The sequence below is a fragment of the Carassius carassius genome, chromosome 31, assembly GCF_963082965.1.
Source record: "Carassius carassius chromosome 31, fCarCar2.1, whole genome shotgun sequence".
Classification (NCBI taxonomy): Eukaryota; Metazoa; Chordata; class Actinopteri; order Cypriniformes; family Cyprinidae; genus Carassius; species Carassius carassius.
In genome coordinates this window covers 9906172-9921054 of record NC_081785.1, presented here as the reverse complement: position 1 = coordinate 9921054, position 14883 = coordinate 9906172, and the positions used below count along the sequence as shown (strand labels likewise).

General features: G+C 36.7%; 1 protein-coding gene across 1 annotated transcript; it reads right to left on the bottom strand.

Annotated features, from left to right (window-relative positions):
- Positions 1-6394: 6394 nt before the first annotated feature.
- Positions 6395-8601, bottom strand: LOC132111499 (fibroblast growth factor-binding protein 1-like). The gene is made up of 2 exons (XM_059518863.1): positions 8462-8601; positions 6395-7754 (listed from the first exon to the last, which is right to left on the bottom strand). Exon 2 carries the CDS (start codon positions 7664-7666, stop codon positions 6974-6976), a length of 693 nt encoding a protein of 230 aa, XP_059374846.1. The 5' UTR covers positions 7667-7754; positions 8462-8601; the 3' UTR covers positions 6395-6973.
- Between the last annotated feature and the right edge of the window lie 6282 nt (positions 8602-14883).

Here is a 14883-nt window from a genome sequence, read left to right as displayed (position 1 = left end):
CCATTAATAAAGCCTCTTGCCGCTTATTTGCATATTCTACACCCCAGCCACCGAGCCGCGCCTTTTTGTGTCGACCAATCATCACTGGAAGATATTTAACTGACATCCTCTTGGGTGTAGTAATGGTTGTAGCTTATATTCTCTTTTATTTCAAGACTTGTAAATGTAAAATCAGCTGGAGGTGAGGCAGCAGGGTAATCTTTAAGCATGGTTGTTTGCCCTGTGAATTTAGGTCATGGATAAAGCTAATCTTTATTTTCTGAAGATTGTAATAAACCATGAATTTAAACTTATACCACTGACACTCACAAAATGTAATGTATATAACAGTAACACAGACTACCGTTAAGACTCAACAGTGCATGGCGTGTTTACCATGGTCCAAAGGTCCAAATGGCTCTTCTTTGGCTCCATCCCACATGACTGTGGCGCATGATAGAATTATCTGATTTTACAAGCACTCCAACTTCAGGCCATCCAGTCCATTTCAAAGTCCTTCTAGCAAGCTATACTTATTATATATATATATATATATATACTTTTCCATATATATAAACTTTTCTCTCTGTCAAGTCAGTCTCTTCCCTGTTTCTCTCATAGTTGCATGATTTGATCACCTAGTGATTATAGTTTGATTAAAGATTAATTGATGACATTCTGATTGACATGACCAGATGTCCACCCTCAGTGATCAATACCTTAGAACCTTCCTTACTGATGTGCAAATGTTGAAGCTGTTTCTAAGTGGTTCATGTAGTTTGTCTACAAACCGGAAGGTTGGTGGTTCAGTCCCCGGCTCCACCTGACCAAGTGTCGAGGTGTCCTTGAGCAAGACACCTAACCCCAGCTGCTCCCGACGAGCTGGATGGCGCCTTGAATGGCTGACACCGCAGTCGGTGTGTGAATGAGTGTGTGAATGGGTGAATGTGAGGCAAATTGTAAAGCGCTTTGGATGGCCATGTGGTCTGTTGAAAGCGCTATATAAATGCAGTCCATTTACCATTACTGTAGGCCTATGTTTTGGTGATTAGAAGTTATCAGCCCAATGGGGCATGAAATAGCAAAGGGTCCAAACATGTGCAAATATAACATCTAAGACCTCTCTTTCTCTCTCGAAAATGTAGCAACGCCAAGACCATGGGTTTGATTCCCAAGGATCATGGTATGGGGCTGCCTGCGTCATAGTGATAAGAAGGCGAGTGTGATATCACCAGTTACAAAATGTCTGTGGATCAACATCCTTGTTGATCCTGAAACAACATTACAATCAACCAATCAGAATTTAGATATACTTTTTTTCAGGAAGAATCTGTTTTAGGCTTACAATCAGGATTAGGTGCTTCTACACCCTTGATAATCAGCTATCATTATCCACTGATTTTAGGAATAAATTATGTGAAGGGTTAGGTTTAGGGGTAGGGATTGGGTTAAGTCTATATTTTTGGACAATAATGTTGATTCAGGATCTTCAAAAAATGTTGATCTAGAGACATGCCTTACTTGGCAAAATCACGGCGAACGATGAAAATATAAGATAGGAAGGGAAATTATATTCCAACGCTTTTGCATTCTCTCACTAAAGGTTTGCCTTCCCCCGAGAAACATTGCGTTCGATCACAAAAGTTTGGCAGTATATATATAGGAATGGGCAGTATTTCAGATACATGTATTTAAAATAAGTATTTGAAATACAAAATACTATTTTGTATTTTAAAGACTTTGGCAAAAATCAAATATAATTTGTATTTGGTTAGTTTGATTAGATTAATTGTTCACATAGATTCTGTAGGCCTTCTGGGGTAAGCAAAGAAAAGTTCTGTTGCTATACTTTTTGATTATGTTTCTGGCTACATTAAAACAAACAAACAAACAACCAAAAAAACATATTGATCTTTTAATAATTGTTGTAATGCTAAAATATATATTTTCAACTTCCAAATAGATGTCCAATGATTGATAAATAAATATTTAATTGCTGAATATTGTACCTTAATTAAAATAGCAGTTTTGTAGGATCATGATTTTGCATAACTTTGCAGGAATGACTGCCTGACACATAATATATAATTATATTTATGATTAACGATCAAATAATTAATCAGTTATAAACTAGTTGCTATGCAGGTGCCATCAGTTGTCTTCTTATGAAGGACTTGCCCTTCCATACCAAGCACCAAGAAATTGAATACAATTATGAGTCTTTCGCAAACTGTTACTTTAAAACTAACCTTTATCTGGGAAATCACAGGGATATGTGAATATTTTATCTGTAAACTGGTTGCATATGTCAGATCTATTTCATGACTCGGACAGAGAAAGCTGTTGCAATCAAACATTGTTTACTTAATCAAGTCAGTGTATTGGTGAAGGGATAGATCAAACAGGTTTTTGCATAGAAATATGTAACATTGGGATAAAATTAGCATAAAATGTACTAAAAGTTAGCTTAATGCATGAATCCATAAGTATTAGTGTAGTGGTCTGCTGATATGCGCATGCCACGTACTTTTAACACTAACTGACTGCAAAATGCATTTAATTACACAGTTTAACTCAAACATTAACATTTTCGCGGCATTTGTGCTGGAATAACTTCTGCAAGGATTTAGACTGACCTCATCCATTAACATTGTTGCTTCTGTGGCATAACTATATGCTATAACCAAGCAATTGCATAATAGGTCCTGGGTCATGCTGCCAAACCCCACTATGGCACACAACCTGAAATAAAATGAGTGACTGGCTGCGTTTCAAAACTTCAATGTCTTATTCGGTGCCGGCTGGAATATGCAACGGTGGAGAGAGACATCTAGTGGACATTATAAAAAAGTATTCATTTTAAATTTAGTCTTAAATCTAATCGACAACTGCTTTCCACACCATTTGCTGGGCTGCCATGTCAGGTACAATAAAATACAATCTTATTTTAGAGAAACTTAGAGACAGATAGACAGATTCTCTCCTTACTACCTAGGTTTTTACAGAACAGTTTAATGGCCCAGAACATAAGCTGATCCAAACCCACAGAAAATTATCCCCAATTATATGTATGTACAATATAATACACAGAATAAAACAATGAATTGTTAAATATTTATTACTATGTGATAATATTTGTATTTTTTATGTTTAATGATTTGATAATTGATGTATTCATTTTATTTGATTAATTTTTTTATTAATAATTAAATAATTACATTATAGATAAATATGATTTGGTTTTCAATAAATTAAATGATGAATATTACATATTTTTTTCTTTAAAATTTTATTAACTTGCAATAGCTAGGCAATAGGTCGACTGTCCCAGGAACAGCACTGCAAGTCTCAGGCTTTGAAATCTGCATTATTATCTCTCATCCAGCAGAGGGCGCTGTTGTTCTGATCAGGGTTCACACGCATTTCATCACACTCAGAGACCAGTCCTTCTGTACAAATGTCTGAGTTGCAGTAGTTAGTGTGTAAAGGTTCTCAGTATATGTCTGCTTCCACTAATGAAGCAATTTGGTGACGTGTGCCAAGATGTCACTGACACAAAATGCCGAGCGTGCAAAAAAACATCTTTGTGAAGTTTTTTTTTTTCATGAGGCAGTAGAAATTCTGATACCGTGAACAAATTAACACTTCACAAACAGTCACTGCTGTCTTATTACTTTCTTATTTGGCCAAATTACCCGTGAGCGCTGTGTTTCCGAAACTAATTCTGTGTCTTGTGTCAGATTTCCATTGGATCGGTGTAAGGCTCAAGAGGGTGAATGTGGCATAAGGCCAGGGTGGAGAATAGAACATTACAAGGGTATCTGAATGGGTCACTTCTCCACTTTGTACAAAACTGTTCCAATGTGGGAAGCGTCTTGAGTCCCTTTGTGTCATTCTCAGGGGTCCCAACTGGGTTTTGGGGAGGCTGGTGTTGTTTCCCTGTAGATCGGAATGGGAAAGGGGCCTTAAATGGGGCATCTAGCTGAATGCCTGTTTTAAAAACTTGATTTATGTGCACAGACTAAGAGCCATTCTGTTTAGTAAGTGATGTGTCTGTGTAAGAAAGCCAGTGTGTGTGTCTGAGTGTGTATTTGTTTGACAGACTGGGCTGAAGATGTGCAGCTCATTGAGATTCTGTCTCCAAACACAGTGTGTAATAGACAATAGTTCACTGTCTATAAACAACATATAGCCTACAACCACTTTAGTATCTGGTAAAATTCAAAAACATTGTAATTTTAAGCAGTTCAGATCTCATAAATATAAATTTAAGTGATCTGAATAAATTGCTGAGAGCATCATTTATCAAATTTTCTTATAAATATTAAGAAATTCAAACAATAAGTCAGCTGGGATATATATTTGATGTATTTTCAAAATTTTAAGTAAATGGTCTGGAGATGATGGGACTAAAACCACCAGCCTTACAGTTTTATTGTGTTTAATTCTGTTAAAACTTGCTTCAATTTCAAGAAATGAGTCACTAAAACGATTTGGATATTGAATAGTTACAATAGCCAATTATAATAAATGCCAAGTCAAACACTTATTATTCAAATGCTTTCTTTTACTTGGAAAACACACATAAACAATATTTTTTTTGCTTGTTGTCTTCATTTTTAATCAGTCAAAATGTATATTTTTATTCAGTTTGGCTTCAGCAGAAATTGTTTGGCTACAGTGATAGCTGGATGCCTTTATCCATATAAGGGATTTCTTGCACATCATAAGTTATTGCTTCTAAAAATAAAAAATAAAATTATTACTTCTATGAGTCCATTTTGGACTTTCTGTGCGAGAGCGGCGTGCCCTTTGGATTATTCACACGCGATTGGAACAGCTACTTATGTGCTGGACTGAATGAATGTGCATCAGAGGAGATTCCGAAGTTGGTATACGCAATTCCAACTAATAAAGATGTGGGTATATGCTGTATACCTGCTTATTCCCTGCACTAAACCACTGATTATAGAAATTTTAAAGCTTTTGACTCAGGCATCCCTCTCACAAACATAATGTTTGTTCACAACTGAAGACTCAAAGCTGATTAATATTGTGGAATTTAAAGTTATTTACCATTCACATGAGATGAGCACATAGTTGTTTACCAATAGTCCATCTCCAACACATTTGTCTAAACCCCCCGCAGAAGCAAAGACATTTACACACAACTACATCATCTGCAGCACCCTGCCAAATATTTAGCACTTTTCCATGGATAAGAAAAAAGGGTGATTAGTTCTTTAAAAGAAATGTTAGTTATTTTTTCTCTTGGTGAGACAGCAATTTGTGCAGTGAGAAAAGAGAATAGCTGACATGTCTTTCTGTAAACATGCCTATCATGTTGGCCTTGGCCTTGAAATTCACTTCATTGCAGCTAGTTCAGAGCACAATTCATGATTCATAGGTTTTGAGTCGATTCAGAAATGAGTTTTGCAAATTCAGAACCATTCGATCTAGTTAACAATAAGATTTGATCAATTTATTTCTTAGTTTTGATTAATGACTCAATTCCGTTTTTTAAGGTGCATTGTTAAAACAACGTCACATTTTGGATGTCTCCAATAATTTTATTATGTGAGTGTTTTATACTATTGAATGATAGCTACTTCACTGAATTGCAGTTTATCTGATTATTTTATTTTAAATTGATTCTTGATCAAAACAAAGAAATCGTAATTCAAAAATCCATGTTTCAAGTCTTTTAATCGATGCATTGTGACTATACGAAAAGTCACATGATGTTTGGCAGTTGTCTCAAAAAGTGATTGGTCCCAAGAGAAAAGATGGAAGAGTTCAAACTGTGTTCTTCTGGGTGATCAGATCATCTATTACAGACCTTGATTATGGCAAATACCAGTTTGGCACACACTGAAAGTAACTTTTAGAGGTGAGTTGAATTTAAAAAGGCAAAGTATAGGAGTCCATTCCTTATATACAAAAGATCTGCACTCCAGAGGGCTTTAGACATCTATGTAAAATTATTCCCCCAACATTGAGGTGCAAAGATGAATCTGCTGAATTAACCCTGCCACACTTAGTCTATTGACAAAATCCATTTGTGCATAATATAATAATCTATTTCTGCTTGCTTGGCTGACTCAGAATGTTTATAGGCAGCAGGTTAAGCCTTCTACAGACTCTGATTCTAGCCTTTTTGTCCCCCTATTTAGCTGCACAGCTTGCTTACTAAATGTGTCGCTGTAGGCAGTTGTGAAACTACAGAAAAGTCTGAACAAAAGAGCCATTTTCTCCCCTCAGTATTTTCCTCTTCTCCAGTTGGCTCATCAGGGGGAAGGTGAAAGCCACTTAAATGGTAAATTTTTTCCTGTGACCGTCATTTTAGACCGCTGAAACGTCAAGCTGACTACTGATGCTGAGTGCACACAGATAATGACAAACACCTAAAAACACACATGAAAGTGCAAGGTTCATTTATTCATTTTGTGTGAGATCTGAAGGATGTTAAATCTTGTCATTCAGGTGTGTTAAGCACTGCGATGTATAAGTGATGAATGATGAAATGATTTTCTGTCATCTATACAATTTTGCCTTTAAAAAATATATGCATTTTTAATTAATTAAATTCATCTTTTATTGAGCTGAATATTATTTTGCATTAATCATACACAACATTTTCTTTATGAGTAAAAAGTCATAGGTCATGTAATACAATTATTCATATCTACAAAAAGTTGGTTTAGTTACAATATACACTTAAGTAATTAATTGTGTTTAACATTGTAATTAATGTGATTAGTGTGATTGTTATATATCATACAAAAACTACTTTCTCTATGTCTATTTGTCTTCCTTTTCATGACAGGATTTTTTATCCATGATGTTTTTAGGGTGCAGACTAGATGGTGAACTTCCGCTAAGTCATATTTTTGACACCCGACAACATCTTCATTCCGTCTTTTTTTATATGCAACAACAATCTTATCCTTCACTGGGTCCGAAAAAGCATTAATAGCAGACATTTCTCTCTTTTTTAACCATTAAAAAACTTGGCAAAAAAGTTGCAGACAGAAGGCCATCCCTCTCCGCAGTAGCTCACAGCTGGCTCCATGTCTGAGAATTCATCATTCATTACTTCTCCGAACCCCTCATCCTCTTCTTTCTTCACCTCCTCTTCCTTATCTTTCTGTATTTCTTTTACTTTCTTCGTGGGTGCCTCTGTTTTTCGTTTGCTCTCTTCTGGCATTCCCTTGCTCATGTGCGTGGTCGTCTCTTCTCCGCTTCTCTCCGTGAGTTTCATGTGAGATGCGCTGGGTGCTTTCTTACACAGTCGTGTTTTCAGGACTTTCTCCCCCTCGCAAGCATTCTTTCGCTTCTTCAGTTTGCTAACCACCTGTTTCCAGTACTGGGAGGACTGGGAGCTGTAGACAGAGCATTCCTGAGGTTTTCCAGCAAACTGGCACGTGTAGTAAGGTCTGAGCCCATCCTCACTTGGGGTGGTGCAGCTCACCTGGAGCAGGATGTTAGCTCCTCTCTCTAGCGTCTCCCAGGTGCAGCGGTGCCCATCCTTGGTGCTCAGCTGACCTGACCCCAGCGAGGGGTTTACCACTGTACTGTCTGTTCCAGTCACTGTTTCTGATGGCTGCTTGGACTTCTTTTTTGCCTCAGAGATTGACAAGAGGAGGAAGAGGAGGGAAAGAATGAAGGGTAGACTCCGCCCTCGCATGGCCGTGTGAATGCAGGCTAAAGAATGGAAGAAATCCCTGATTCAAGGTACTCACAGCAGCCTCAGAATGCAGACAAAATCACAGCACCTGCAGAACAGAGATGGAAAAAAAATACTATGATGCAGGGTTATTATAGCCAAAACTAAAACCATGAAAACATTTTACTTGAATTGAAATCAAAGTTAAGTCAATCTTAACTACAATAAAGGAACTAAAATATAAAAAATGTAACTTTAAAAAAATGTTTTATTTCAGATAGTTGCCCAGATAACATTTCTAATTTTCATTTCGTTGAACTGTCCTAAAATGACTGAAATAAAATGTAAATAAAATTGAGCAAAAACTATCCAGGTAAAAAAAAAAAAAACCTCAAATGAAATGAAAATATCAAAATAAAAACTATAATATTAATACAAATTATATTAATATTAATACAAAATAATGATGCAGACTACATACTTGATTATTAAATAATAAAGCTTTTTTAAATTACAAAATTAAAATGATGAAATTAATAATTATAATTTATTTATATAATTATAATTTTGTTCTCTTTAAATGTGAATAGATCTGTATGAGTATGTATATAATACATCAATTTAATTTAACAACAGCCTGATGTTGCACTAAATCAAATCCTTTCATTGTCATCTTCATAAATAAAACTAGCACGTATATTATGTGTTTGCCTTCCTTTTATGCCCCTAACCACCTGCATTCTAAAAAACAGCTGTAAAGTTTAATATGTAGTTTAATGTTTAATATTTATTTTCTCGCAGTGCTTTTTTACTTACCGAGCTGAGTGTTCCTTCAGGACTGCGAGTGATAGAGGCTTGTGGAAGGATAAGAAAGCAGAGGGGAGAAATAAAGGATGGAATCGAGGGATAAAGACAAAAATAGGGGAAAGGGGGGCTGGATGGTGGATGCTTTTTGGGAGCATCAATAGAGTATCCAAACCTCCCAGAATCTGGCACCTCCCTCCTCATCTGAAGACAAATGGACACCCCTCACCCCATCCCTTCTCTCAACTTCTTTGTCTCTTTTCACTCAGTCTCTCAGTTTCTCTCTCACCTATCCTCATTTCCTGTGCACTTGGAGTCTTACGACATGAATGAATAGAATTAATTTTTTATTTTTGTTGTGGAATAAATATTTAAATTGAATTGGAACCATTTAGGGAGACTGCTTATTACTTTAATGTTAAAAACATCAAACAAAAGTTTCTTGTTGTTTGGGCATATTTCTTTTTAAATGTACTTATCTTTGGATCAGTGAGCATCGTGCAATTTCCTAAGGGGAACTTCTTCTAAAAGCAATACTGTAGACTTGAAAAGCTCTTCTGTGTGTGCCTGTGATTTTATGTTTATAGACTGATTTGTGAGTTTGTGTGTGTGTGTATGTGTGTGTTTGTTATTTGCATTTGCGTACAAGCCTGCGTATATATGGCAACATTTTCTAATCCTAATCCATCCCTGTGGCTGGGTCGTGCTCTGCTCTTTTTCCGCTCAGTTAATGCAGATTCCTGATAATCAGTTGTGTCTCCATACCAACCGAACCCCAGCTGCTGACCCACAGCAGATGCTGGTAAAGTCGTTCATGGCTGTTGTCTTGCTCAGGGCCTCACAGGCAGTTTGGATTCATTCCAAACCCTGATTGTGCTTTTGGGAATTAGCGATGGATGTATGGGAAGCTATGAGCATCTCATGAGTGAGGAGCTTGCTGGAATGAAATGTGACCCCGGACCACAAAACCAGTCTTATATCGCTGGGGTATATTTGAAAAAAAAATCATTAGGATTTTAAGTTAAGATCAAGTTCCAAGTTGTAAGTTTCCTACCATAAATATATCAAAACGCCATTATTGATTAGTAATATTCATTGCTAAGAGCTTCATTTGGACAACTTGACTCAACTGGTGATTTTCTCAGTATTTAGATTTTTTTTGCACCCTCAGATTCTGGATATTCAAACTGTTGTATCTCGGCCAAATATCCTTACATACCTTACATCATTGGAAAGGTTATTTATTCAGCTTTTATATGATGTAAAAATCTAAATTTCGAAAAATTGACACTTAAAGGAGCTATGTGGAGGATTTTACTTTAAAAAAATCTTTAAGATAAGAGTTTTCATTTGTACATGTATGAGCCAACCATGATGTAAAAAAAAGAATGACACCTCGACTGTCCACCACGGTTGCCTCTATCAGCCTGTAGACTCAATTGTGTGTGGAGTCGGGCCCAAATTGGCGCGAAAATTCACAAAATGTGACGTCATGCGCGTTCTCGTCTACTTGGGCTTACAACCGTACGGCACGCCAGCCATTATAGTAAACAGCAGCAATAGTGTTTTCAAATGGACTCTGTGGATGGAAAGAAGCAACCAGCCTCCAGCACAATTCAGACACCCACGGACACTCCTCGTAAGTAAAAAAAATAAAAGAGCGTGCGCACTGAGAACGAGCATGAGACTGGCTGCAGTTCCTCTAACAGACACTGGTGTCAGTAACGGTTAGAAATTTCAGAACCTACACAATGCTCCTTTAAGAGTGGTTTTGTGTTCCATGGTCACAGATTAACAAATAGAGTCTGCTTCTACTCGCTGCATCAAAGTCACAAGCTTTTTGCTATTCTTGTTATCTTTAAAATTATCAGGGATTAATAAACCACAGTGCAGGTTTTGTGGTACAAAGAGTTAATTACTTTAATCTAATGACTCAAGCACTGACCAATGAGTGCCACTGAGAAAAAAAAAAAAAAACATTTGGATATTAAATATGGCCCTGAGATGCTCTGCATAGTTCTTCATTTTGAAGTTTATTGAAATTTTTAAATTGAATATCAGAAGAATGTGTGGCATCTGTGAGGGTTTTCAGCTCAAAGAATGTGTTATTGTTAAGATGCAGAAAGAATCTCATCAGTGGCTTCTCAGCAGTCTGTCGGGATTACAGCAGCAACATCTCCCTCTGCTGGTGGTGGTGATGTGATGGATTTAGGTTTCTAGGAGTTATCTACCTTATTTTGCAACATGGAAGTTATTTTCTTTGAACGTGGTAGACTTTTTATTTTATTAAATGCTGTAGGTAAATGATGAGATGAATAAAAAAAAGCTCATTAAACAGTAAAACTATATATTTCAAGAATCCTTGAAACATACACAAATATTTTGAAACCAAAGATTTATGAATTTCAGGTTCATTGGCGGGGATAAATTCAGTTGTTTCTGAATGAATAAGTGAAAGAACACTTTTTAGGGGTAAAACGCTTCCTGTAAAAAATGCCACTTTGGAAGCATGAAAAGTGCATATTCTTGTTGTACCATGGACTGCAGCACCAAAAGAACTACTTTTGGTCAAACCAGAAATATTATGGTCTGTTATCAATTGAAAAGTTGTGGTAACACAACAGCTGGATTCATGTAATGGCTGCAGTCATTAAGAGGTCAGCATGCGGAGCGTAAGATGAGTGAAGTGCTCCCAGCACCTGTCAACAGACACATCACTCGCACACAAGTCGCAATCCAGCCACTCTGCCTTTTTCATTTGAATGACATTCAGACGGTTTTCTCCTCTCTCGCGTAATGCCAAAGTCCTTGTGTCTGTTATTTTTCCCCTAACGACTGATGATATGTGAGATAATCTTCTTCAACGAGCGTCTGATGACACTACACGAGTCCTTGATGAGGAAAGCCGTTTCTTCAACACCCGGTCCTGGTTTATCTGCTGAGCAGTTCTGCAATCAGCGTGCACAGTGGCCATCCAGCCTCACTGATGGTGATTACAGAGCAGGCATGATGCACCCCGTGTCGACCTTGCGGGCTGCTAATGATGGGGGAGAATCTAATTGTGAATCGTACGAAGGCCAAGACACTCTGGACAACTGCAGGCCCATCAAACGGGATCTGAATGCATGGACTTCAGATTTCTTCAACCATCCTATGCAAATGAACAAATGATCACCCTATGAATGCGGTCTCCATGACAACACACCACTTACGGGCACTTCACTTGGAATTGTGAGACAGAGATGTGTGGAGTCAGCTTAGGTGCTTCAGGCCATCACCTAGTCAAGATACAGTAGTGATTATTGTTATGTGTAGGACAGGCAACGCTCAGCTCGCCCCTTCCACCCCAGAGAGCATTCAGCACCTCTGGCAGATATTGTTGCATGCCTCCTCTGACCTCCTCTGACCTGATGTGAATTTCTGTTGACTGTCTGTTTGGGATTCTTCAAGCAGATGTTTGATATAAAGAGAGGGCTAAATTATTACTCAAAGTAAAAGGTTTTAGATGTTATAAGTGGCTTTATTTTTGATTTACGAATGAAAAATAGTCTTACATGTTTCAAACCCATGTGCACTGGAATTTCTAAACATAAAGAATCTTTACATTTCTTTTTCTGAAGAACAGTTTAGTTATTCTGCGACCATGTCTGTCATGCTGCTGAAAGGACAAGGACTGAAAAAAAAAAAAAAACATATTTTGTATGATACATTCCAGGTCTATTGAAGGCATATGATCGCCTTTTGTGAAAGCACTCTGAAATGTACTGTTATTTAGTTTTTTTTACTGAAAAGTCCCTGTGTAGCGTAAACATTTTATTCAAGTTTGCTTTAGGATGCAGTAATTCTAAATGAAAGGTTGGCATCACTGAAAGTAAACATTCCATTTTGAATATGCCAAAAGGATATTGAAGGAGGAAGGGGAAGATTTTCAGGAAATAATCTATACTTGGTCTGTCTATCACACAAAGCTTTTATATGATTCAAATAAAATTAATACAGTGTTGACAAATATGATGTAATCAGAGAAAAGAGAGAATATTTGCTGTTGGTTGACCTATTCCATTATATTATGTAGCTTAGTAAATTTAAGTAATATATATCCTTAACCTTGAATACCTGCCAATTTGACATTCCCTTTATGGAAAGGTTTTTACTTTAATGGAGAATAAGGAAATTGATAGAGTCAGTATTTTGTACTGCCCTCTTTTTTGTCATCTTGTGCCCTTTATTACTTTTTGTCCATGTGAATTTGTGTAAATTTTTAGCATTTTCAGCTTTACGCAAAAGAAATATCTATAACGACACATTTACAGAATAGATATGAAATGTTCTACATTCTCTGAGCAGACTGACTGAGTTCTGAACAACCATCATTCTCACTCTGCACTAGAGTTCATTCATCTCCTTGAACTTCTGTGATTTGTTCTGGTCGTCTTTCTGACTCAGAGGTAAACAAGGTCCTTTATCACTTCTGTGATTAAAATAAAAAAATAAAAACCTTTTTTAAAAAGATTCAATGGTTAAAATTCTTTACTTTCCACAAACTAACAGAGGTGACTTCATCTCTTGTCACACTAGGGGACTGAAGATTTTATGATTAAAGAAAAAACAGCAGCAAAGTCTAACAGCTCCAAGTGATCAACAAGGAAAACCCTCAGTGCTGATATGCTGTGAGTGTGTCTTCTATCTGTTATTTTCTAAATAATGATTTGTAACACTTCATAACTCTCTTTAAGGAGATATTAACACATCTTATCACAGGTATGTACATATATCCACATATTAATATGAAAGTATATTTAGTTTAATGGGATTTCAGCTATTTCATCTGTTTATCATTAGCTTATATAATGTCAATATTCTGTGAAGTTCACTTCGCAGGGCACTTGGAGTCAAATAGAACAACATCTGAAGTGATAAGAGATACATACAAAAAGTGCAGAGTGGTGGAACGTAAAGACTGGAATTGAGTACCACTGCCTTAGCAGAAGCTTTAAAATGAAATGAAAGTAAAATGATTGAATCATTTTAGCTCACATCAGTACTCATGTATTTGAATAGCCATATGATAAGCAACATAATGTACAATCATCTGGTGATTATTTCAAACTTAAAAGTGGTCACCCTGTCATGTTTATTTCTCAATAATCTGTTTGTTGTGAACAGGCATCATTTTGCACAGTATTATTCACATAATTGCACAGGTTAAATATGAAGTATGTGTTTTTTAGGTGAGAGATTTGAAGAGAATAATGGCCTTAGGTCTAATAAGTGACAAATTTAGGTAGCTTAGTTTAACGGTTGATAGAACTCAACTGTCATCAGCCTCTTGAATGTAAGATCGATACTGGGAGGAATTACTGACTGGCTCAGTTGAAAGAATTGATTTGCTTCCAGACACTTGCCTCTGACAACATATTTTCTAGAAGACAGATTGTTTTAAAAATCACCATAAACATAAAGTTATGAAAACATAAACAATAAATTCTGAAGCAGAACTTCTGCGACAGAATAGATATGAAACCATTCTTTTTCAGAAGAGCAAAGCTACATCTTCTTCAGTCTTCTGTGATGCTTATGGGAAATATTTATTTAAAGATTTTAAAATCAGAGAAACAAAGTAGTTACTGTTTAATTTAGGGCAAGACACTACAGGCAAAACCATTGTTTTTCATGCACTTTTCAATTTGAAGATTTGAGGTTTTGGTGTCTTGCTTTAATATACCAAGTTTCAAGTACACTAGATTAATACACAAGCTGGCCAGGAGTGAAATGCAGAAAAGTAGCAGATGTCAAACGGAACATTTTAAAATGCAAATGAAGCGATTCTAAACATAACTTTCCCGAGTGGTGTTAGACTTTTGCCCAGCACTGTAAATTAAACCCACATTAACCCTAAAGTCTGATGAGGTTAAGAATGTTTGTCTGCAGATTTCTCTATGCCACACCTGAAGAAACTCGACTGCCAAGGTGATGACTAATTAAAGTGCAAAGAGAGCGAGATTGCTGCTAAAAAAAAAGTCAAATGGTGATAATCACACACCCCCATACACACACACAGACACACATGCACAAACACACATGTCTAAATTTATTACGCCAGCAACGGTTCTTTGGGAGCAATGCCGTTGTCATGGCTACACAGCTAATTAGTGAATAAAGTTGTAGGTGCTTAGTGTTGCTTGCTGGAGAGTACCAATACACACTTAGATGGTTGTATGGCTACATGCCACCAAGTGTATGTGTATTTAATAGCATTTATTATGTGGGCAGGTTGACTAACCATGCTAACACTCATCATCCAAAACAATCATGCTTTTGGTGACATGGTCGTTGTGCTATATTGATCATTTGTGGATATAAGAGGGCAGCTAGATTGACTTGTTGATAGAGCCACCCTTTAGCTTGTTGACTGAGTGATTGAGATATTTGTT

Coding starts and splice junctions, on each gene's coding strand:
- LOC132111499 (XM_059518863.1), bottom strand. CDS start 7,666: ATGCGAGGGCGGAGTCTACCCTTCATTCTTTCCCTCCTCTTCCTCCTC.